We start from the raw sequence: 24,775 nt of genomic DNA, 5'->3' as shown, positions 1-24,775 counted from the left end.
TGTGTAAGAGTTGACACGCTCACAAGAATTTCCATCAAAACTCTTAATGGTTTTCTTGTAATGAATGAAAACTTAACAAGAATGTTTGAGTAAAAAAGTCTATCAACCCGTAGAAAAGTATATCACAATATTATGCTCAGCAATTCTGCACACATTTAGCCTTTTTTTGAAATTATTTCTCAGTTTTCTTTTAGGCACACAAAAGACAAAAAAGAAAGAATCAAAATCAGAGAACAAATTTGTTTTTATTTGGTTTATAAAGCTGTCAGGGCCAGAGTTCTCTGACACCCACAATAAAGCAAAGTTAAACAAGTAAACTGACCTGGGGAATGGCTTTAATTGATATATGTGACACATGGGTAACATATAATACAGTCTGGATTAAGATTAGGGTTACATATTGAACATGATGTCTTTAAAGCAAGTATTTTCAAGGCAACATTTCTTTTGTATGGTCAGCTCCAGAGATGACACTCTGGACAGGAAGCCTCCTTCTTAAGTGCTCTTCTTCTCTTCAAACATGATGTTTGCTGTGGCTCTCTTGGCTGTGGAACAATTACACACGTGTTATATGTCTTGTTTGAGTCTGATAGCTACCAATATCCTGATCTTCTACTTTGCTATACTCTGGCTTAATTCCAAGACTCAATAAAGGCAAAATAGAAGCGACTGGAAGTATTATATTTCCCGTCAGGATAAAAGCGGCTCATGCAATTGACATCCACACGTTTTAATGCCACATCAATTTTCTCACGCAGTGAAAAACAAATGTATAACTGATAACGTTGACTTGTTGACTGATGCGACACTCCTGTACGCCATGACAGTAACAAATGAATCTGCTCTCGCACTTTCATTCCAGATAGTTGTGACCAGTGGTAACATAACTGGTAGAGATTTGCAATATAAACATCTAAAAATCCTTGCTCTGTTTGGGACTGTGAGCTTCACTTTTCCAGAGCTGCTTAAGTTAACGTGTGTGGATTTGTGGTGAGATTTCTGCCTGATCACAAGAGTTGTGAGTTAGTTTTGATTTAATACTGTATGTAACATGCATTCTCAAACTGTGTCAGTCAAACTGTCTGAAGGGGATACCAACAGCGGATCAATAACGTAATGCACAGCAGAGTATAGGGCAGGTAAGACTTTTAAAAATTAACATGTATTCTCATTAAATTACGTTAGTCTCGTAATATTATGACTTTTTTCCAGACATGTCAGAGAACACAGATATGTGGGAGAGATTCTGAATATGCAGAAAGTTTTGAGCATGAACAGAAATCTGCTGAAACACAGGAGCTATTAAAGTTTCTAACTGAATTAAAATGAATTAATTTATCATTGAAGTGAAAAGGTGCCACATGCACATTTAAAGAGGTTACTTCCCCAAACAAAAGACTCAAAACAGGAGGGAACACTAAATCATGCCTACATGTGTGCTGACTCACACTAAACATTTATTTTTCACTGCGTGAGAAAATTGACGTGTGGCATGACAGCGCATGGAAAATGTAAATTGTCACATATTATTCTTGTCACACTTACTATGTATACATACATGCATGGATCAACAGACAGACCGGTAGTGTTACACCATACAACTGCACGCTTAAACATGCTTTTTGAGCTTTAAATTAAATAATGACTACCATCATATTCTGTGATAAATGACATCATGCTGGTGTTAATGTTAACGTTTCTTACCAAATTGCTAAAAATCTGCATTTCATGGGTTGAAATGACTCAACACACCATCTACTGTTTTAAAACATCCTGAACCTTGTAAGGCTTACGCTGACAAAGTCAACCAAAAGTTGCGATATTAAATTGCCGTACTGTATTCGATCACTTCTTTACTTAATTTAAGTTGAACTTATTAGGGGTCCAAGCCCGAGTGGGCTGGGAACCCGCGGATGCAAGGCATCGCGGTTCCAAGTTTTTAAATTGTTTTTATTCTTCCGTGCATAAAACTCATACTGCAGCCTAGACGGTAACTGCTAGGGATGCGAAACTCATAGGGTAGATCCAGTCCACTGCACGTAACTCAAGCGCAAAAATCTGCACATTTCTACCTCTAGGGGGCGCTATAAGCAAGGTCAACAAGTTTGGGCTTGGAACTCCCGCCTATTAAGGCGCATGTCAAAAACCTTATATCCACGCGGTCGGGGGATCGAGCTGAATCTCGTGGTATAGGCCACGCCCATTTCCGCCTATAGTTTTTTTTTTAGCAAAATCGAGAAAACTGAAAAACCTATTTCAATTAACTCCTCCAAGCCACAAGTCCGATCGAAACCAAACTTGGCACGGACCATCTCTGGACCAAGCTGATACTGGCTTGTGCTCCCCAGATTGATACTTGAAAAACTGTTCCAATTTTAAGCTAACAAGTATTTGCAAAAAATGCCAAAAACAGGAAGTGATGTCATATGTTACGATCGACACCAAACTCACATTGACATGAAAGTTGAGCCAAATTATTCAGCATAGTCTCCTGACTCCGGACACTCCTGACACCAAAGTTGACCCTTATGTGCCCATAGGTTGCGCTGTTATTGCAGATTAAAGACGGTAAAAAAATCCCATTGACTTGCATTTTATATCTCCAGTACCACAAGTACGATTGACACCAAATTTACTTAAAGTAAACACTACACAAATATTTTGATTTACACACCCTCATCTTTGAACTTGTCAGCAGCTTCGGAAGCCTTGTCCTTCAGGTTCTTCACCACGTCGTCAATCTTGGCTTCATTCTTAAGGAAAAACGGACGAATGATGCGGTTATATATCTGGACTGATCCATTGGAGGGAGTCGGAGCCATGCACCACACCAAGAAGGCACACTGGGAAAGAAAAGAAGAGCTATCTCATCAAACTAGAACATAAGACAAACATCACAGTTACATTACAGGGTGTAATGGTGAAACTATTCTCAGAGTCTGTTTTGTATTAAATTGGGCAAGAGGCAAAATTCTGGAGTAATGTTTTTTTGACAACAGCACAGAACCTACAGAGACATAGTCCAAAAAATATTCATAGGCATTCATATTCATTTCAAATTAGAGGAACCGTATGAAATGTCATGCTGTAACAACAAATGCTCACAAGCGCTCACAATTACAGTACTGTAATTATTACACTGAAGATACTGGGTATCTATGGTGTACAGTACTGGTAAACAGTTATAGTAACAACAAGTTATGTGCTATTCTCCCATTCTTACTCTGTATTTAATAAACAGCAAGACAGTGGGGTGGAAAATAAAAGTGTTTATTCTCCTGTTTACATTGAACGGTTCTGTATCTCTTATTAACTATTACTCTACCACCGCTTCTCTGCTTTTGGCCATAAAAGAAAAAAACAACACATATCTGCTTTCAGTTCTCAACAGATTTGGTTTTGGTCAAAGATGTATCTCAGAGATTCAACTGTTATACAGTGTTCCTACCACTAGCGTGACTACTATTACTAATAATACATTTTATTTGTGGGACACCTTTCAGGACATTCAATGATATCTTACATACAAGGTAATAAAAAGGTGCAATTAAATGAGGTGCATAATTCAAACAGTGCAAGTTTAAATAAGTCTAAAATAAGAGGACAAATCAATTACACAAGTCAAAGATAAAAAAGTCTAAAGACTACAGGCTTCACGGAAAAGATGTGTTTTGTCGAGTTTTGTGAATGATGTAACTGAGTCTGCCTGTTGTATATGAGGGGGGAGTGTGTTCCAAAGCCTGGGTGCCGAGCAGTTAAAGGCTCGGGCTCCCATGGTATAGAAGCACAATGGAGGGGTAACAAGAAGACCAGCAGTGCAGGAGTGGAGGGGGCGGGATGGGGCACAAATTGGGAGGTCATAGAGGTAGGTAGGTGCCAGGTTGTGGAGGGCTTTAAAAAGTAGGGTCTTAAACTTAATCTGGTATTGCACAGGGAGCCAGTGAAGTTTGATTAGAGTAGGTGTGATATGTTCCGATGATTTGGTGTAGCTCAGGATTTTTGCTGCAGAGTTCTGAACCAGTTGGAGTTGATTGATGAGTTTGGTGGGGATACCAGTGAGGAGAGTGTTGCAGTTTTCTAGAAGGGAAGTGAAAAAGGCATGGATAAGAGTTTCAGTGCTGCAGTGTAAGAGAGAGATATTGCGGAGGTGGAAAAAGTCAGTCTGGGTGATGGTTTTTATGTGGGATTCAAAGGACAGGGTGTTTTCCAGGGTGACACCTGGGCTTTTTACTTTGGATGACTGGTAAACCACCAATCTTGATAATGAGGTTTTTTGGTTTGGAGAGGGTGCATTTGGAGCCGATTAGAATGATCTTAGAAAATTATTCTTGTTGCTATTAAGTTGGAGCATGTTCATCCAGCTGGTGATGTCTTCGAGGTCGGGATGCAACGATTACAGATTTTGTTGCTATGATTATAGTCTGAGGAATTTCACAAATATCATGATTATTATGCATTAATTAATTTCCCAACACTAGTAATGACTTAAGTTGATTTTAATATTTAATTACATTAACAATTATATTTCTATAATATAAGTATTATTAATATAAGAGGAATATTCATTTATCCCCCGGGGGAAATTGTTATTTAGGAGGGTATTAAACTGAATTGTTACAGTCATCAAGTCTCATCCATATGTATAAGTTTTAGTGTTATTAATAACTGAAGTGTAGTTAATTGGTATAGTCCTGGAAGTTTATAAGCTCCTGATGTTATGTAAGTGTTTTAGACCTGGCAGCATTTTCAAAACACAGACAGGAGGAGGCACCAGGATGTAAAGCTAAATGTAAGACTACGTTCCTTCATAAAGGCCCTTTCAGAAAAGAAGTGATTTGCGCTACGCTGGAAGCTGGGTTCAATGCAAAAGTTCAACTACTTAGACAGCAGCATGCGTGCCAAGCGATGCAGTGCGTGTTGCTCAACCCAGCAACAAACTGCCGTGGCGTGGCACAAGCCATTGAAAATATTGGGTTTCATAGCGCAGCGGTGCTGTTGTTGTAGTGGGTCGGAAAGGTTACACCTGCTTTGTTTGTGCACATGGCACTGAAAGCCCAACTCTCACTGATATGGCACTGATTGTAATGGACACGTTTACATTTCATTCCCTATCAACTTGTTATGTTATTTAGCTGCAGGAGCTGTATTAAATTAAATGTAGTTATTCTCTCCTTCAGCAGCGACCTTTTACCAACGAGTTTTTTAACAAGTGATCCGTCACCTCTTAAATAACACCCTGGTCAGTCTTGGTGTACCTGACATTTTCCCATACTGCCGACTGCTGCCGTTTCTTTGGCACAGGTTGGTCCCTCTGCTATAGTTTAGCCAGTGAACAGTTGTAGCCTCCATGTCTCTGATAAGCACGACACTTTGAGCTGGTGCACTGCTCATGTAACTCATTATTTTGTGCAAGTTGCAAAAGTTAATTTCCTGCAACAGAAACACTCCGTGTAGCACAGCCATCAGATGTAGTGTCAGCAGCTGGAGTGGTGAGACAGAAGACAGCAGGGAGAAGAAAAGGAGGTTGTGGATTTGGATAGCTGGATATTCAGCTATATCAGGTGCCTTTTGTTGCTTTTCATAAAATCGATGTGCTCGTCAATTTCACATTTCATCAACTGACCAATCACAGCCTGGATGGAGCGGGACATAGAAATGGTTTGACGTGCCACTTATTAGGCTAATACTACCTGTGGGGATGACCTAATTAGGATGAGGAGGATGTGATACACATGTGATATACTTTTATTAAGCAGTTATATGAAACAAGAAAAAAATAGATAACCTCAATGTGGGATTCAAAGGACAGGGTGTCAATGACAATAATAATAATAGGATACCAATCAACTACTATGGCTTCAGCAGGTGGCATTTTATGCAAGGTATCAAATTTAATACTCTATTGGTATCAGTATCACTTTAAGGATACTGGTTTTGGTACTGGTATCGTAAAATTTTAAATGATACCCAATCCTAGTGCGCATGCTCCATTCAAAGCCCTTTCTGACACATCAGTGCCAACATTAATGGGCTAAGCAAGGGACGCTGGTAAGGCACATACTGACACATTTCATACACTTCAATCAAAACTAAATCAAAATCATGAATCAAAAATTTACATGGGGGATGAAGGGGCCTGTGCCCCAGTAGAGCTTTATGTCTAGCAACGCCCCTGAAGTCAGATCAGATCTCCAGCATTGGAACAGTCTCCCCCGATCACTACTGGGAAGAATTAACTCGATTAAAATGTCCCACACAGCTATTTATTTGTATTTCGAGCTTACCATTACAAGCTCCAGCTACAAGGCCGCACCTTCAACTGTCTAAAGTTTGGGAGTATTTTAGACAGACACTCAACAGCGTGGTGCTCTGTAAGCTCTGTGAACTGGAAATAGCTTCACTGCAGCACAACTGCTGTCCACAAATGCGTGATACAGCATGAACATGTGAAGCAAAAGTATGCTGGAGCACTCCACACAAGCACGGCACATTATCAGCACGAGGACACGTGGTCCGTTAAAACGTATGTATTTCTTCATTGCATTCATGTTAAAAGTAATTTCTGCCCCGCTGCTGTCACAGAAACGTAATGTTACACCGTGTGTCATCTAACATTCAGCCATTTCATATTTTCTGTTTATTTAACAGCCACGTATGAGCGAGAAAACAGCTGACTGTAACATTACAGAAAATCTGTGACTGTCTGTACAGAAAGAAGATGGTGGTCTAGCACTACCTGATTTTCTGGTGTACTAACTGGGCGGCCAATAACCAGAAAATATACTTGTGGCGCAACCGTCCCACTACAGAGTGGTGTCAATTGCAAGCAGATTGTTGCAGTTCAGTCTCCCTATCAACTTTGATACGCACCCCTCAAATTTCTTAATGAACCTGTGATTTTATCTACTATAAAGATTTGGAGGCAGTTTAGACTCCACTATAAAATCACTGCTCCCTACTCTCTAATGCCTATCTGTAACAACCACTAATTTCTGGCATGGTGAAGTTAATCATATCTTCCTTATCACCCACTTTAGCAACTCAAAGTACATAGTGGCAACTAAGAGTACATGGTGGCAGGTGGCCCGTGAGCCACCTATTGCCGACTGTCATATGGGTTCACAGTGTCGGGGGGGCGGCCTTTCAAAGTTCTTACTTTTTTATATGTTTGCAACACTGTTTTGCCATAAAGGTCTCATGAGCAGCGCCCAGGTTTGGTTTCTTACACTCAATATGAATACTAAATGTACTGTGTGTCTCATATGTGTCAAGTCTACTCATACATGAATAAAACCTGGTTACTGGTGTGGATGACCTGACTCACACTGCACCTTTGAACTCATCTACACACAGTGTACCTTAATCAAATAAATGTCAATTGCAACTTTAACTTTCAAAAAAAACACATTTATTATGCCCAATTGAATTATCCACAAAATTGATACTGGCAATGAAATAAAATTTTCCAACCACCTAGTTATCTGCTTCAGGCAAACATCACATAGGAAAATAAATGCAGTACTGCAGTTGAAGTTACACTCTATAACCCTCTGTGGCAAAGCTAACACAGTAATATGGCCGTCAAATGTTCTAGGCACTTCAAACACATTCACCTTGAATTATACTACTTACAAAAATATAGGATATAAGTGTGCCCAAACTATGAACACAACAAACACAAATGCCGGCAATTGTCCCCCTCACCCAGATGCAGGCATGTTCGTGGCTTGTGTGCGTTGGGCCACTAGATTTCGGCCTCTGACTGTGTAATCAAACGCATGGGTTACTCACCCCGCTGAAGTTCAGGTTAACGTTACCTCAGTCCTTTCCAGCTAAGACCGAATGCATTCTAGATAGTTTATGGGCAAGTGGTGAAAATGTTATCTCCTCTCCCACAATGCCAGAGGTGCAGCTGGGTTTTGCTTGGTCGCCCAATCTGGTTCTCTGTCATCCTTTGGCGAGAAGTAATCTCTGAAGCTAGCCTAAGATTAACATCTGAGCTAATGGAGTTCATGCACGCTAGTGGCAGCTAACACACTTCTTCTCAAGTAAACATCCAGAACCGTAACATAAACGTAAACATACAACGTAACAGCAGCTCTCACCACTATAGTAGCAGTATTGCAAAAGTCCTCGAGGAGTCCAACAACTCCGTTACGCTTTTTGATGCGTCGACTTTCTCACTGTCTTTTCTCCGTCCTCTCTCTGACGCGGCTGGAAAAATGAGAGCATGACGATCTGTTCTCACACACACTTGACTGTCACTGGGCGATCTCCCACCCTCTCAACCCATAAGCACAAAGGAACATTATGAGGCCTCTTGACTGATAAATACAAGGTTAAATCTATGGGTTAAAGACACAAACAGTATTATAGGGTGTCAAACACAACAGGTTAGGATTTCAGACAAACATGTACATTCATGGCCTTTAGAGTTTCAGCACTAAACGTAAATATCTAATATTGAAATGGGTTTTAAGGCAAAATAACCCAGGGGTTACATGTTAATTACAGTGCCACCACTAGGCAATTTGAAATATTCTTTTTTTGGGAAGCATTATTATTTCCAGTTATGGTGTCAAGTTTCATGTCTAGCTCATTCCAGCTCATGGTACATTGACTTGCGGCAGACAAATAATAATAAATATATAAAATCACATTACTCATGCAAATTTAATCGCTGGACAATTTGTGGTTACTTGCGTACTTACACAAACACAAGGCGCAAATATTTGGCCTAATCTGGTTAACTACAGCAGTATGACCGTCAGTCAGTCAGTCGAACTGACGAAGTCTGTGGATGAGGGACAAAACGTCTTTGAGTATCTTCAACCAAGTCCAGTTTCCCTTGATTTTAACCTTTCTCAAAATAGATCTTCTATCATCAGTTCAGTGTGCTCCACCCTTGATTAGTTTACTATGGTCCAAAGAACTGAGAAAACACTGCTCACATATATCAAAGTTAGGAGACAAAAGCTGCACACTCAATTCAGATTGAATCATTTAAATTTTTGGTTGTATGAATCAATATTTCAGCACATTTGCCGACATATTGACGCAAACAAACAGATCCAGCGAAATTACCTTTCCAATATAGTAGAATGGGAACCAGGACAGGAAAATATCAGCAAAAAACTCAGCCACGCTGAAGACTCCATACACCACCCAGTAGGTCAGCCATTTAGTATCATCATCTTTGGTGGCACTTTCAATGGCCTTAATCCTGGAAAGAGAGAGTATCATGTAAGATAAATAGTTTGATATATAAAGTCAACATTCCACTCAATCTTGAAAATGTCATCTCTTTTAAAACTTCAATCCTATGGAAGATTTTATCGGACTTTAATATTTGTAACCCACAGAAAACAATCCACAGATGTGATATTTATTCTATCTGCAAATATGTATTTTTACATTTGTGATGTGTAAAATCATATCCACAAAAATACAGAGTGACTTCTACACACAAAACAGTTTTTACACATTTGCAGATTGCTTTCTGTCAATTTGTGGCTCATGTTACATTTGTAACTTCCTTTTTATGCATTTGTGGAATTTTGTCCAATGTGTACTGCGGACATCTGTAAAAAAAATATACACAAATATCTCACTACAAAAAACATGTATTTTTACATTTGTGTTGTGTAAAATCATATCCACAAATTATGCACAATTATGTACAATTTACTCTGTACACACATATTTTAATTTTACTTTCAAAGTGTTATTTACGCATTTGTGAATCAATTTTTATGCACAAAACAGTTTTTGCACATTTGCGGATCATTTCCTGTCAATTTGCAGGTCACATTACACGTTACATTTGTGACTTCCTTTTTACGCATTTGTGGCCAGCAGGTGGCGGTAGCGACATTGCCTCTCATGAGTTGTAAGAATATCCACTGCAGTACCCAGGGTCATCTGAAGGAGACAACAACTTCTGCTTCTGCTGGACCACTGGACTCTACTCAGTCTAAATTTTTCTGCACAAGTGTATATAGTTTACTATTAAATACTTTATCACTGTATTTGTTTTCCAATTATATTTAAATAAATAGACTACATTTGAAAATACTGTTGTACCTACTGTTTGTAAGAGCTATTGTAAACCCTATGTATAAGGTTACGTTCCTCAAAGGTACAGTCAATGTCCATTTTCCGTTGATCTTTTGCATGAAAAACTGTATTTTTTGTAAGGCTCATGAGTATGGTTTACATGACACCTCAATCCTGGAGATCTATCTTGGGGTGCCGTTCCCAACCACCCAAAGACTGGCATTACTGGGGGACCTCTTAAGCTGATGATACACAGGGCAACTTTTTGAGCAATGTTGCTGGGCAATCTTGCTAGTGGCAAGTCCGACTATGTTTTGAATGGCTAGCGGCGGTGTGGGGCGGGTGGCGGAGTGGTGTGGGAAGGGGATTACCGTAGTAATCTATACTCATTACCATTGAAGACAACGTTGCCCTGCACGATTGCTCTAAAAGTTGCTCTATGTATCATCAGCTTTAGACAACATGAGCTGCAATGTTCACTTTTTCAGACTAGCCCTATTGCAGCTAATAAATGAATAGCCATTTTCTGGACCACCAGGGGTCCTTAAGGGTAATAAATAGTAAATTTACTATTATAGTTTTCACCATAATTCCATCCATAAGTATCACAATGACAGAACGTATGACTATTTGGGTCATGGGTTTCATACACTTTCTGTAATAAGACATCTAAAAGCAAAAATCCTATCTTAAATGTCCCCACCCCTTTTCAACACAAAGTTAAGCCGTTGCACACAACCAGGGATGGAAAGAGTACTACAATATTGAATTCAAGTAAAAGTATGCTTACTTTGAAGAAATTTCACTAAATTAAAAGTACTTAAAAATGTACTTAGACAAAAGTATAAAGTATGTCAGTTAAAATGTACTTGAATGAGCAAACTTTACTGCTTGACATTTTAAAAAGGAAAAGGTATTATATGATGAAGGACCTATGCGATATGACGATAAATACTGTTTGACGCAAAACATCAATAGTTTTAAATTATGCTCTATCATTTATTTTGTTGTGTCGCAAATTCAGCACTTTACAAGGGGAAGACGTTTTGCACAGTTCCTTTTACGTTGGATATTCCACAGAGATCTGTCGAATATCTAACATAATCAGAGTTGTAAAATAACTAAGTACAAATACTTTGTTACTGTACTTAAGTACAGTAGTGAATTTGTACTTTACTTGAGTATTTAAACTCGTTGCAACTTTTACTTTCACTTTGCTACATTTATAAGCCAAATAACAACTTTTTACTCCGTTACATTCTGCACGAGACCTCGTTACTCACCCAAAAGTTAAGCGAAACGCCTGCAGCCCGTCTGAGTGGAGCAGCAGTGAAAATAAATATATGACTGACAATGTCGACTCAGAGCTAATCAATTGCCCCCAGCTGATGCGACACCGGCATGCGCAGTGAAGTCACTCTCGCACAGAGCTGGAGGTCCCCGCCTCACTCTTGTGTCAAAGCTGAAAGCGAATGCAACTTTGATAAGATGATGAAGAGGGACTATCGTTCTGGGCACAAGAAGAGAAAAACTAAATGCAGCAGTCAGGTAAACTTGTGTTCTCTCCTTTCAAAGTCGGATGTCAGCAGATAACAGTCATGTTAGGTAAATGTGCAGCTGCAGAGAATCCGTCTGTCTTGCTAACTCAGCTGAGCAGTGCATCTTTTGGACTGTCTGTGTCTTGGTTGCTTTCCAGACTTCTGAACAATGTTGGAATGAAATACAACTATTTTTTACATTTAATAAACTGCAGCACTGAAACGGTAACCTTGTCTCATGTGAACATGCGCTCATTTGGACGTGCACGAAATGAAACTCAGGCATTCCAGCAAGAAACATCTGCGGGACCAGTCCAGACCATAGGTCCAGACAACAAATCGATGTGATGACACTCCTCAGGTGCACATCATTTTAAAACGAGACAGTGATTATCTGTCAAGATGGAAAGCATTGGATTGACTATTAACTATTAAAATGTTGAATCAAGGGGCATACTGAGTGATATCAGTAAATAACAAGCATCACATATTCAGTGAATTCTTAGTAAACATAGTATTTTATATTTGAAAATGTATTTAAGGAAATCTAGGAGAGCCAGTTTGAATGGGCCTGATGGAGCTGATAACAGTAATATCTTGCAAGCAGGGGCGGACTGGCACAAAAACTCAGGCCGGGAATTTCCCAGACAGACTGCACAGACCCAGTCCAGGCATCTTTAGCAAGACTCAGGTGAAGTACAGGCAGCCTCAGCCAGTACGAGCACAGCCAGAGATGGACAGCTAGCATCAGATACATGCAGCCCAGACCCTAATGGAACAGTTGCTGCTCCACCAAATGACCCAGCAGATTGGCCCCCAGTCTTATCAGACTTCATGAGGACTAAGTTAGCGCGCATAGGTCCATTCAAACCAGCACTGGACTTTTCTAGAAGAGGTTTCCATTCAGGCGAGACTGACTGTTTTAATGATGGTTGAAGTGAGAGCACTGCGGTGTCAGGTGTGACTGTTCAGCAATGCATAGATGGAAATAGCAGGGGTGTCGGGGGGTCCGACCCCCCCCCCCCCATCTGAAGGTTGTCCCACCCCCGAAAAATCATTGTGTCACAGAAATTTCATACATGTAGGTAAAACGTGACACGGGGGTTGCTTCGTTGAAGGTCACTTCCTATTGCCAGTAGGTGGCGCTATGACTATGGGTGAATGTTGTCTTGTACACGTGTTCAGGGCGGGACTCTTATCAAACATGCAAAATCTGGTACAGATGTGAGCATGTACAGTCAAGTTACAACAACTTCCTGTGTCATGGCAAAGAGTTTAACTTTGCCACGCCACACCGTTAACTGCAAAGTCACGAGTTTTACAACATGGCTTCATCAACGTGTTAAGGGTTTTCTGAGACAGATTTGAAGTTGATAGTATGTCCAACCTGCTTGGAGTAGTACATTACAGCATAAAAGGTGTAATTTTCTGTTGCCAGCAGATGGCGCTATGACTTTGAGTGAATATTGGCACATGGATGTGTTCAGGGCGCGACTCTTATTATACATGTAAAATTTGGTGCAGATGTGAGCATGTATACTGAAGTTATACCAACTTCCTGTTTCATGGCGAATCGTCGATTTTTGAAAGCACGTCATGGGCAAACTGGTCGGCTGACAAGATATCAATATAAACTTACATTTTTAAACGGGCAAATTTCTAGGACTACTAAATCGTAGCTTCAGAAAATGTAAAAAAATCATCCGTCTCCATGACAACCTGTCCCGTCTCCTTGACAACCAGCAAAGTTAATACTGTAACATAGCTTTTTTGACAAAATCCTGTTATTAAAATAGGCTTTATATACTTTTTGTCCAGACGAGCTATACCATACATTGTGCACTTACCGTCAGAAGACCTCTAACATCAGTGACCACCCATGGGTGGGCTTGTGTCACCCAATTTATTTAGATAGACCACATAACAACAAAGCGGGATGCAATTGACAGCCGGTATGCGACAATATGAAGTGCTGTATGCATGTTGCTTCTAAGGCAAAAAAAACATTAACCTCATTTTCCCTGACAAGTTGGGCAGCATTTGTTCAGTGTGCCCGAGAAATGCATTAACCTCAACACTGCAGATTGTTTAATAGCAGAAAAAGCCATAGAAACATTTAAGTTAACAGAGACCAAAATGCGCCAGTTAACGTGGGATTCCACAGAGAATGCTACATGCTTTTCACCAACATAGACCACACTGCAAGAGCGTGTAGGAAGAAACTGAAGGTTTGTATCCAATCCATCAATTCTACTCTAATTCTCTATTAAAATAATTTTGTGTTGGTGCATCATGTAGGCTATGTGTGTCTGTGTATTCTTATTAGATTAAACATGTATGTTAAATAAACCTCACACTACCAGTGAATCTTAATTACACAATGTCATTTTCAATTAATGTATATATTTGAATACTTTGTATCTTAAAATGTGTATTGAAAAGTTGGACATTTAACGAGAGCAAAAAGCATTGATTCAATATGACATTTCAGTGAATAAGGTAGGCTATTGGCCAGTATTTATGATCAAATAATGAATTGAATACAAAAGTTGTTTTTTTAGGAATGTTTTGTTTGAAACAAAGTCATTACATGGTATTCTTCCAAATCAGTGTGATTGCTAGATTAAACGTAACCACCTTTGATAAACACATACTTTGTCCCCTTTGTTCTGTCCATTACCTGGCGTCTCATCATCATGTAGATAAAGCCCAAATTCTGCCAGAGGAAGTCAGTGATCACACTGCATCCAAGGTTTTGCGTCAGGTGGCCCAAGCCTCCCAAAAAGAACTTCCCATCTCTTGCCTGTTGGATGCCTAATATGCAGAAAGACATCTGCCCAAAAATTCTCGAGAGGCAAATCCAGAAAGCAATCCCTGTCGGGCAGGCTACAACCATTTGTGTAAGTCAGTGGTGGAAGAGAGGTTGCTAAGAAACCGTGAGGTGTTAAGACTGTCCTGGCTAAATGGCCTTTTTCAGAATATAGTTAATGAAAAAGAAGGTGTTGACATTTCATCTTACAAAGCTTTTACCTTAAAAGCCAGACTTCAAAAGTCACATCCATTTTTGAGATTTGAAATCCTCAACAAATTATTTAGTGTTTGTTGATGTTTTAACTGCTAATGAAGTAATCCGTGATGAAGCTACACAGCCATCATCATCAGACCATAGTGAAGATGACACAGAACCAAGTCATGTTGGAGCAGGGCAAGGAACAAAAGACTAGACTTTTGTATCATGCAGCCATGTCACTCAGGGAGATAATAGAGGCCAAGTGCAAAGCTACTACCAAACTGCCATGGCCACCCACAGCACAAGACCTTCAAATGGACACTGCCTCAAATCTGGTACTAGATGAATTATACAATGTCATGGCTTGGACAATCGGTATGACTACAGAATTTAGAACTGATGGTTTTGTGTGCCAATGTTAGTGTGGAGAACAATCAATAATAGTTTGGATTGTGTCAGGATATCATGAATCTTGCAATGAGAGAACGCTGGCTCATGCCAAAGCATTCCTCCTTAGCCATGGCTGTACGACATACAACAGGATCAGCTGATAGGAATACTGAAGAGTCTAGGACACTGTTCCTCCAACTCACAAGTACTGGAACATGATACCGCTCAACAGAGCTGCAATTGCAAAGAGTTGATACATACATCCCACCAAACATTACAGTGATGTGTCTACTTCTGAGACAGTATCTCTGCAGAGAACAAGGAAAAGGTCTCTTCAACCACCTCCCACCCATATTGACACCTACATTATAGGAAAAAGCACCAGTCCAAAACCTTTTGGATCAGAAGTTGAACTGGGACATGAGAAATACATGTAAAGAAAGGACTCTGCACGAAGACTGGATGGTGCCTAATTTTTCATGAAGACTCAAGAAGTCCATAGCAGTGTTCTATCAGGATGGACTGGTCACAATACAGTGCTACAGAGAGGTATGATTCCACCGCAGTCCACCACATTATTGGCTACCTGCCCGTCATTGATGCCAGTCCATAAGACCTAAACACAGCACACACCATGCTCAATTGTTCCACAGAAATAGCAGACAAACGGGAGCTGAATTAAATTGTGTTGGTAAGGGATCAGGCCATATACGCAAAAGCACAACAAATTTGTTGGATGAACACCACATTTATGGAACAACCTGAGAATGAGGGAATTTCATACAGCCAAGATTAGTTGATGTAATCGACAACGTCAATTATAAAAATTTGTCAACATGAAATTTCATTGTGGACGTGTTGTTACAGAGATGCCACTTAAGAGAGAGATAGCAATCTTCTTATTAAGAACATTTCTGGTTGTTCATTTCTAACTGCAATGCACTACAGGAAAGGCTGGGGGCCATATTACTTTCACTGTCTACCAAGACTACTTGACTGTAAGACTACTCACGAAGAAGAAGCATTCATGCAAGAAGCGGAAAGCGACGGAGTATTGGAGAAAGAGGCCAACAGCAGAAGGTTTTTTGTTTTTACAAGTTTTGTATGCTATTTCATCACTAAATATACTTTTGAGAAGTTTTTAGGAGAGAAATCAACTGTGTAGAACAGTGGTTCTCAACCTTTTTTGGGCCATCCATTATCCAGGTCCCTCACCGCCTCCCATCAAAAAGATGTTTGCTATGTGCCCTGAATATTGTTGAAACACATAATTGAATGACAAACAACATATTCATTACTTTCCCAGGTAACAAAAAAGCCATTTGAAAAGTAATTATATTTAACTAATGAGTGAATGTTCCTCCAGCTGTGTTCACGAGGTAGAGAGAGACAGAGTGATGAGTGAGAGGATGTGCTACGCGAATACTTGCTGCCTGCAGCTTGCAATCAACTACGCCTAGTAAAAAAAAACGAAAATCAATATTCAGAATCTCTCCCACTATCTGTGTTCTCTGACATGTAAAGAAAAAAAGTCGTAATATTAGGAAACTAACGTCATTAGCCTATTTAAAGAGAATTCATAATATTTCACTACATGCCCTATGCTGCATCATGTTACTGATTTGCTGGAAGTTTCCCCTCGACCGTCAGAACTGGATGAGACGAGGAGGTGCTCATGCTGGGGGAAAACGAAACTAACCGACAACAACTGTGATCAGGCAGAAATCTCACAGCAAATGTTAACACGTTAACTTCAGCATCTCTGATAAAGTGCCGCTTACAATCCCCAACAGAGCAAGACAGGGCTTCAGTTTTGAACATTACAATTTTATAGCCTACTGAAACTACTGTACATGTCCACTTTGGCACAAACTGTCTGTGACTCACAGCGCGAGGTGGGTCCACGTCACTCGCTGGTGTCGCAGTGAAGTTTCTTTCAGGGTGAGTCCGACAGCAGAATATCCCTCTTGTAAATGTGTAACCACTGTGATAACAAAACGTTCAAGCTGTAATCCTCAGAGAAATAAACTTTTCCACGGTAATACCAAGAAAGAGAGCGTCAGTTTTCCAGAGTTTACACAGTAAACGCCATGTGGGTAAAATTTTACAGATGATTCTCTGACCGTTCCCGTGAAGGCAGCACGGAGCTGCACCACAAGTAGCTGACAGAGAAAAAATACGCAGTGGACTATGTTGGCAGGTTTTAATGTTGCAGACCGCAGTTTTTTAGCAAGTGGTTTAAAGTTTAAACTCGTATTGTTGTGAATCTTTGGTGTAAACTCGCCTTAGAATTTCCAACTAACAAACGCCCCCCAAAAGTAGCTCAGCTCCCCCCTTTCCTAAATATTGCTTCCAGCACCCCCCATCGTCCTCGGAACGCCCACTGGGGGGCGGTACCACCCCCGTTGAGAAACACTATTGTAGGGGATTTTAATAATCATGTGGACGTTGAGAATGATAGCGTTAGTACTGCGTTTCTCTCTCTTTTAGATTCAATTGGCTTCTCTCATAAACCAACTCACTGTTTTAACCACACCCTCGACCTTGTTCTGGTATATGGTATTGAAATTGAACATTTAATAGTGTTCCCACAGAATCCCTCTTTATCTGACCACTGTTTGTTAACTTTTGAGGTTGTACTGATGAACTACACACCATTAGGCAAAAATCTCTATACAAGATGTCTGTCTGATAGTGCTGTAGCTAAATTTAAGGATGCGATTCTGTCAGCTCTAAATTCATTATCAAGTCATAAAGTAACGGAGGAGGAAGAGGTTTAATTACAGCTACTTTAAAGTACTGTGGTACATAGCCTGTTGATAGAGATAGATTGATCATATCTAGTATAGAGGTGCTGACTAAGGGTAAAACATCTTTAAGCAACCTAGTCGGGATGGGGTCCAAGAGGCAGGTTGATGGTTTAGATGAAGAAATTATTGAAGTTAGTTGGTAAAGATTGAGTGAAGCAAAACAGTCTAAACATGTATCTGGTTCTACAGCTGTTTCTAAGGTTCCTGAGTTAAGAGATAAGTCGGTGCCAGTTGAGGGCAGGTCTTGGTGAATTTTGTCTCTAATAGCTAGAATTTTATCATTAAAGAAGCTCATGAAGTCGTAACTACTGAGAGCTATGGGAATACTTGGCTTAATAGAGCTGTGACTCTCTGTCAGCCTGGCTACAGTGCTGAAAAGAAACTTGGGGTTGTTCCTATTTTCCTCTATTAATGACGAGTAGTACGCTGCTCTAGCATTACGGAGGGCCTTCCTATAAGTTTTAAGACTATCTTGCCAAATTAAACGAGAATTTTCCACTTTGGTGGAACGCCAATTCCTCTCAAGTTTCCGCGATATTTGCTTTAATTTGCGAGTTTCAGTATTATACCATGGAGCTAACCGTCTTTGTTTCAGTATTTTCTTTTTTAGAGGGGCTACAGAGTCCAGTGTCATTCGCAGCGAGCCTGCAGCACTATCAACAAGATGATCGATTTGGGAGGGACTGAAATTAGCATAGGAGTCCTCCGTTACTTTGTGACTAGAATAATAATCGACAGATTATTAGATTATTAAGATAATCGTTAGTTGCAGCCCTACTGCCGGGGAATTTCCCATGATGCACTGAGCTCCTCTCTCCTCTACTTTCTCTCCCTCTGTATGCAACCTCATCCCATTATTGCATGTTACTAACACAACTTCTCTCCTTTCTGGTAGTCTTGTGCTTTCTCGTCCCTCTCCTCTCTCCTCCTATCACTTCCTGCAGGTGTTTCTTGCTCTGGAGCTGTGGAGTCTGGATCTGTGGTTGCGGGTCACCTGCTGCCCCCGTGTTCCTGCTCGACACCCTCTGCTGCAACGACTATTGTTACTAGCCCTATTGTTATTATTGTTATTATAATCATTAACATTACGATTATTATCATTAACACTACTGTAAATATCTGTACCATTTTTCATTCAGTCCATAGCAACATACCTTTACTGTCTGTACCTCTGTGTGTATATTGTGTAGGCTGCCTCCCTCCCCTCTCACTCCCCTTCATCCCTCTTTCCCTCGAGGTTTCAAGCGAGTTGAGGAGCTACGCAAGTGACAGCAGGGGAAGCCTGCGGCAAACCACGGGAGCCCGCTCACAGCACCCTCTGCTCCCGCCGTCACACAGACCGCTGCAGCAACAACAGCAGAGGAAAACACAGCTGGAAGGTTCTCATTCCGCTTATCTGTATTTACATTCTGAGGAATGTTGAAACGTTTTAACTTAAATAAAGAGAATGTGGATCGCTGGTGTGTGTGTTGCATTGAACCTTACGTTGCGACAGTTGTGTGTGGCATCGCTATGACGACCAGCTACATTGAGGGGTGCTATCTCTGGGTACTATCTGCAATGGAAAATGGAGCACGGCCAAACCGAGTCGAGTACAGTCGAGTCGAGGCGAGGCGAGTTGAGCTGGTACTGGTAATGGAAAAGCGCCAAACTATTGTTCACAAATCTGTCGAAATCTGTGTTAGTGAGCACTTCTCCTTTGCAGAGATAATCCATTCACCTCACAGGTGTGGTATGTCAAGATGCTGAAAGCGAAGTTAATATTCGCCTCGCTTGACTCGTTTGACCGCTGGACATTTTGAGTGTTCACACACAATGCCATAAGTGAATAAGCACAACCCGCAAATACTACAGCTATATGAACCCAAAGTAAACCTTTTGCTGTGATTTAATTGCAATAAATGGATCAAACTGATGCCGAAATAACGACAATATGATGCCAATTTGTTAGACATATGAATTCATGCTTTGTCAGGTTGTCAGCAAGACAATAACCTTTTAAATGTTTGTTTTCTGAATGGAGTTCAGATCGATCAGGGCTATGCTATGCTATGCTAACTTGTTCATAGTGAAGTACAACAATAGACAGATATTTTCTGAACGCAACGGGTAGTTCAACTTCTTTGCTTTCTTTTCTCCAAGCAATGTCCAGTTTTGTCCGTTTTTTATACAAATATGAAGTAGTAGTCCAACAGAGAACCTAGCTGCGAGAAGCTCGAGTGAAGATAAATTAACTTTGTAATCCCAAAAACTAAAGTAAAAAGCTAATTTAATAAAAGCAGTTTACTTGGAGCTCCTCCCACGAGTAAATGGCATAGTTGCATATTTCAGACCAACTTTTGGTGTTTAGTTGTCCAAATGCTGCAGCGCTGCTGCCGGCTCTTTCTCCCCGTACTTGCAGCTATCCGTCGGCTAGCGGCGTCACTCCCCCGCTCTCCCTGGTCCTCTCCAAACAACGCTCTGAAGCCGTCAGTGACGTTTGGACAATCTCACCGCTGATAGGCTTTCGCAACATCGCGTCAAGCGAATTTCTTTCTCAAGTTGAAAAATTTAAACTTGAGCGAACCAGCGAATGTCGCAACAAACGCCTCTTCCACTGTGAAAATTCGCAGGAATTCACATCTTTACATTGACTTTGTATGTAATCAAGTCACCCAAAAATGCTTTCAGTGTGAACACACCTTTAGGCTGGCTACAATAAAAGGCCAGTTAGGCTGTGTTGGAGATCAGTAATTCACTTGGAATATATTTAAAAGATTGTTTAATTAGGGTTAGGGGGTGACAAAAATAATCGTAAGTAGTCGACTTATCGAATAAATAATTAACAGATTAGTCGACTAAAATAATCATTAGTTGCAGCACTACTGGCAGGCATACTTTCACGTCATTCAGTAGACGGCCGTGAAGCTGCTATGAAGATAGCTGCTGATCTGCAGACAGCCTTCCCTGGGGAAGACTTTGATGTTTTGGTATGTATGAGAACTTCTGAGAGGGTTTGAAAATTTTATAGAGGGACACTCACACAACATGAACCCGCAGCCATTACTATGGGGTGCAGAGACTGGCTGGACACAACACCACAACAAGGCAACGAGCGGAACTAGATGATGCACGAAGAGAATGGAGAGACAAGAAGGATGTAAAGAATATCATGCCCACAATTCAGAACATGATTAATCCTTCCATTGATAGCTATTTGCTATTTGAAAGAACGCGGTTAGCTAATTGTGAAGACAGCGATTAAAATGTAGGTTAATTATACAGCACATCTGACCCGTTTAAACAGTCATGCAATTCATGCTGTTGTCATCCTTGTGTGACAGATCTGCTCGCCAATCACAAGTGCCATGCGCCTCCTGTTACAGTCCTACTCACCAATCAGAGTGGGCACAGGGCATGTACATTTTACAACAACAAACGAAACTACAGGAAAACGTGGGACAATGGCGCCAGCTGAATCGAGACAGGCGGCGGCTGTGCCGTGGTTTTATCCGGCGTCAACTCAGACTAAAGTGTTTCAGAGGTGGAGCGTTTAGCCTGCCCTAGGTTGTTGATGTGTTGTTCATTTGTCTTTTCTTGTGCTTCTACTACGGATAACAGCTCTCTGTGAGCCAGTTTCTACATTTCCCACATGGAGCTTTTCAGAATAAGAGCGTCTTGCTTGCCTGATTTTGCTTACTTGTTCAGATTTTGTTGATTTGTTCGGTTGTCTTTGATTAAATGTGTAATGCTGGGCTGTAATAATATGAGATTTGAAAATAGCTACGAATTTTTACAAGGCAGTTAAAGCAATTGTTATTGGATATTTTCAATTCTGACCTAGAAATGTTTAATGGGGAATTATTATTATCTCTGTTTATGAAATACCTTTAGTATTCTGTTGATATTTGTACTGTATTGGTTTACTAACCTTGATGTGTAATGTCTAATTGTCCGATATGACGGGTGTTTAATTGTTATTGCATTAAGTTCGATACCAGTTGTTATTGGGACATAAAAAGGGTTTAGTGTAAAACTAAGATGTCAGTACAACATAATGGTAGCAGTAAAAGAGACAGATAGCTTCCCCAAGGCACAATAAGTGAGGTCTAGCTCTCATGAGCAATCTTAACAGAGAAAGGCCATGACTTGCATAAACTAGAAGCCAAGAAAAATGAGAAGGCCTTTTACAAAGCATATGAATCCTGGAAGGGGACAGTAAAGGAGACTACAGCCAAGTTAAAGACTTTCTGTTCACCTGATGATCTAGAGGAAACTGAAAAGGACGTTAATTTCAAACATACCAAGGTGTGTCAACACTATGAGTCTATTCGCCGCAATCAAACTACCACTCCAGAGATTGTTAAGAAGATGGATGCCTGCCACACGTTAACCACTGGGGTTGGTGATCTTGTTCGTAAGAGAATAAAAGATATGGAACAGTCTTTCAATGACCAACTTGAGAAGGAAAGAGTGAGGATGGCACTAAGTAAGGATGATTATGGATCTGTCTTTGGAAATACAAATACAGAAACAATGACCTCACAATTTTCACAAGGACATGATGATCAGTCAAGCACTATCTGCAGGTCCTCCAGCAAACGCGCAGAAGCAGACCTTGCAGCCCAGATGGAAGAGGCCAAAACTATTCAAAAGATACACACTCAACAAGCAAAGCTTGGACAGACTGGAGGGCAAAAGGAAACTTAAGGAAATGAAAATGCTAGCAGATATCAAGCAAAGGGAGGCTGAAATAAAGTTAAAGCTAGAGGAGGAAAAAATAAAGCTAGAACAACTTCAAGTAGACAATGAAGTAAAGGTGGCTGCAGCTCATGTAAGAGCGTATAATAAATTTGATGGTTCAGAAAGTTGTGTCGAAGAGACTGACCCTAAAATTCAGCCTACACACTGATTACAAACCTCTTCTGAATCCACAACCCGCACCCATTGAGCCTTCTTATAACCCACCTGAAAAGGCAAAGGATGCAAGAGGAAATCCCTTTGACTCAGCAATTGCAAGCTCATTTACCCTAAGCCGCCTACCTGTCCCAGAGCCGATAATATTCACTGGGGACCCTTTAATGTTTCTAGACTGGAAGGTATCCTTAGTGAGAAAATGCTGTGGAAGGATTTTTCTACCCTCTGTCACACAAGAATGACAACGGAATGAATTCTGCATGACTGTTTAAAACGGGTCAGAAGCGCTGTATGATTAACCTACATTTAAATCGCTGTCTTCACGATTACCTAATTGTGTTCTTTCAAATAGTAATTTCGATTTGAAAATGATTAATACAGTACAGTAAGAATGCTTCTCTCTAGGCACCAAGTAGCACATGCGACTGTGACAGTGGGAGGAAAATAAATGTGTAATAAATGCGTAAGGTAATAGTTAGTCATGAAAAGAAATGACCAATAAAGATTTGGACATTTCAGCCCCCCAGTATCAAATGGAAGGTACAGCAGAGAAAGACGAACTCTAGGACATTTAATATTAGGGCCCGAGCACGAATCGTGTGAGGTCCCTATTGAAACTAAAGGGATTCTTTTTTAGGGCCCGAGCACGAATCGTGTGAGGTCCCTATTGAAACTAAAGGGATTATTTTTTAGGGCCCGAGCACGAATCGTGTGAGGTCCCTATTGAAACTAAAGGGATTATTTTTTAGGGCCCGAGCACAAAACGTGTGACGTTTTGAAACTAAAGGGATTATTTTTTAGGGCCCGAGCACAAAACGTGTGAGGTCCTTATTGAAATTGAAGGGATTATTTTTAGGGCCCGAGCACTAAACGTGTGAGGTCCCTATTGAAACTGAAGGGATTATTTTTAGGGCCCGAGCACGAACCGTGTGAGGTCCCTATTGAAACTGAAGGGATTATTAGGGCCCAAGAACGAAACGTGTGAGGTCCCTATTGAAACTGAAGGGATTATTAGGGCCCATAACGAAACATGTGAGGTCCCTATTGAAACTGAAGAGATTATTAGGGCCCGAGCACGAAACGTGCGAGGTCCCTATTGAACTTCCTGTGTCATGGCAAAGAGTTGATCTTGGACACCAAGCACAACCTTTCATCGTCAATGCATTTAGAATGCACAGCAGAAATTTGAAGTTGATCGGACTAAACCCCCAGGAGGAGGAGTTAAAGTATGGAGTGTGTAAATACTCCAAAAATTGACCGTAAAATTCAAAATGGCCGACTTCCTGTTGGGTTTAGGGCATTGCTCCAAGAGGCTTTTTGGTACGTCTGGACATGATACATGTGCCATAGAAATTTCATACATGTAGGTGAAACGTGCCACAGGGGTTGCTTCGTTAAAAGTCATTTCCTGTTGCCAGCAGGTGGCGCTATGACCATGGGTGAATGTTGGCATGTAGATGTGCTCAGGGCGGGACTCTTATTAAATGTGTAAAATTTCGTACAAATCTGAGCATGTACAGTAAAGTTACAACAACTTCCTGTGTCAGGGCGAAGCATGGCACTTTACCGAAAATTTTTACCACAAGTTTTACTACATGGCCTCATCAATGTGTTAAGGGTTTCCAGTTTTGAAGTTCATATGTCCAACCTGCTCGGAGTAGTACATGGTAGGTGTCATTTCCTATTGCTAGCAAGTGGCGCTATGACTTTGAGTGAATATTGGCATATGGATGTGTTCAGGACAGGACTCTCATAATGTATTCCAAATTTGGTGCAGATGTGAGCATGTAGACTGAAGTTACAATAACTTCTGAATTAATTAATATATGTAATACCCTGCAAATATACTGATTTGAAAGAAAAATGTAATGATGCAAAATTTTTAATTCTCAGTATTTTGTGGTAGGTTTCATAAATCTACCCTCTACAAAATGTTAAAATTCAACATTGAGCAAGGGCCATCAACTGATGAAGATCATACAGTACTATACTGTTAAGAGCTCCAGAAAAAAAGCTAGAGAGTGTACAGCATTGTCAAACTAAATATCCCACTAAATAAATTGTTGGGTTGTTTG

General features: G+C 40.5%; 1 protein-coding gene across 2 annotated transcripts in view; it reads right to left on the bottom strand.

Moving 5' to 3' along the window:
- Nucleotides 1-226: 226 nt before the first annotated feature.
- reep5 (receptor accessory protein 5) overlaps nt 227-24,775 on the bottom strand; it is a 38,972-nt gene continuing 14,423 nt past the window's right edge. For both annotated transcript variants that reach the window (XM_038734102.1, XM_038734101.1), the window contains 3 exons: nt 9,085-9,223; nt 2,675-2,843; nt 227-545 (listed from right to left, as the gene is read on the bottom strand). In XM_038734102.1, the coding sequence (XP_038590030.1) occupies nt 496-545; nt 2,675-2,843; nt 9,085-9,223 (358 nt within the window). In that variant the 3' untranslated portion in view covers nt 227-495. The remainder of the gene's footprint in view (nt 546-2,674; nt 2,844-9,084; nt 9,224-24,775) is intronic.

The sequence above is a fragment of the Micropterus salmoides genome, unplaced genomic scaffold, assembly GCF_014851395.1.
Source record: "Micropterus salmoides isolate LMB-PRFRI ecotype aquatic unplaced genomic scaffold, ASM1485139v1 Ms_hic_scaffold_20, whole genome shotgun sequence".
NCBI lineage: Eukaryota > Metazoa > Chordata > Actinopteri > Centrarchiformes > Centrarchidae > Micropterus > Micropterus salmoides.
The sequence above is the reverse complement of the archived record's forward strand: the minus strand, read 5'-3'. Positions and strand labels throughout refer to the sequence as shown.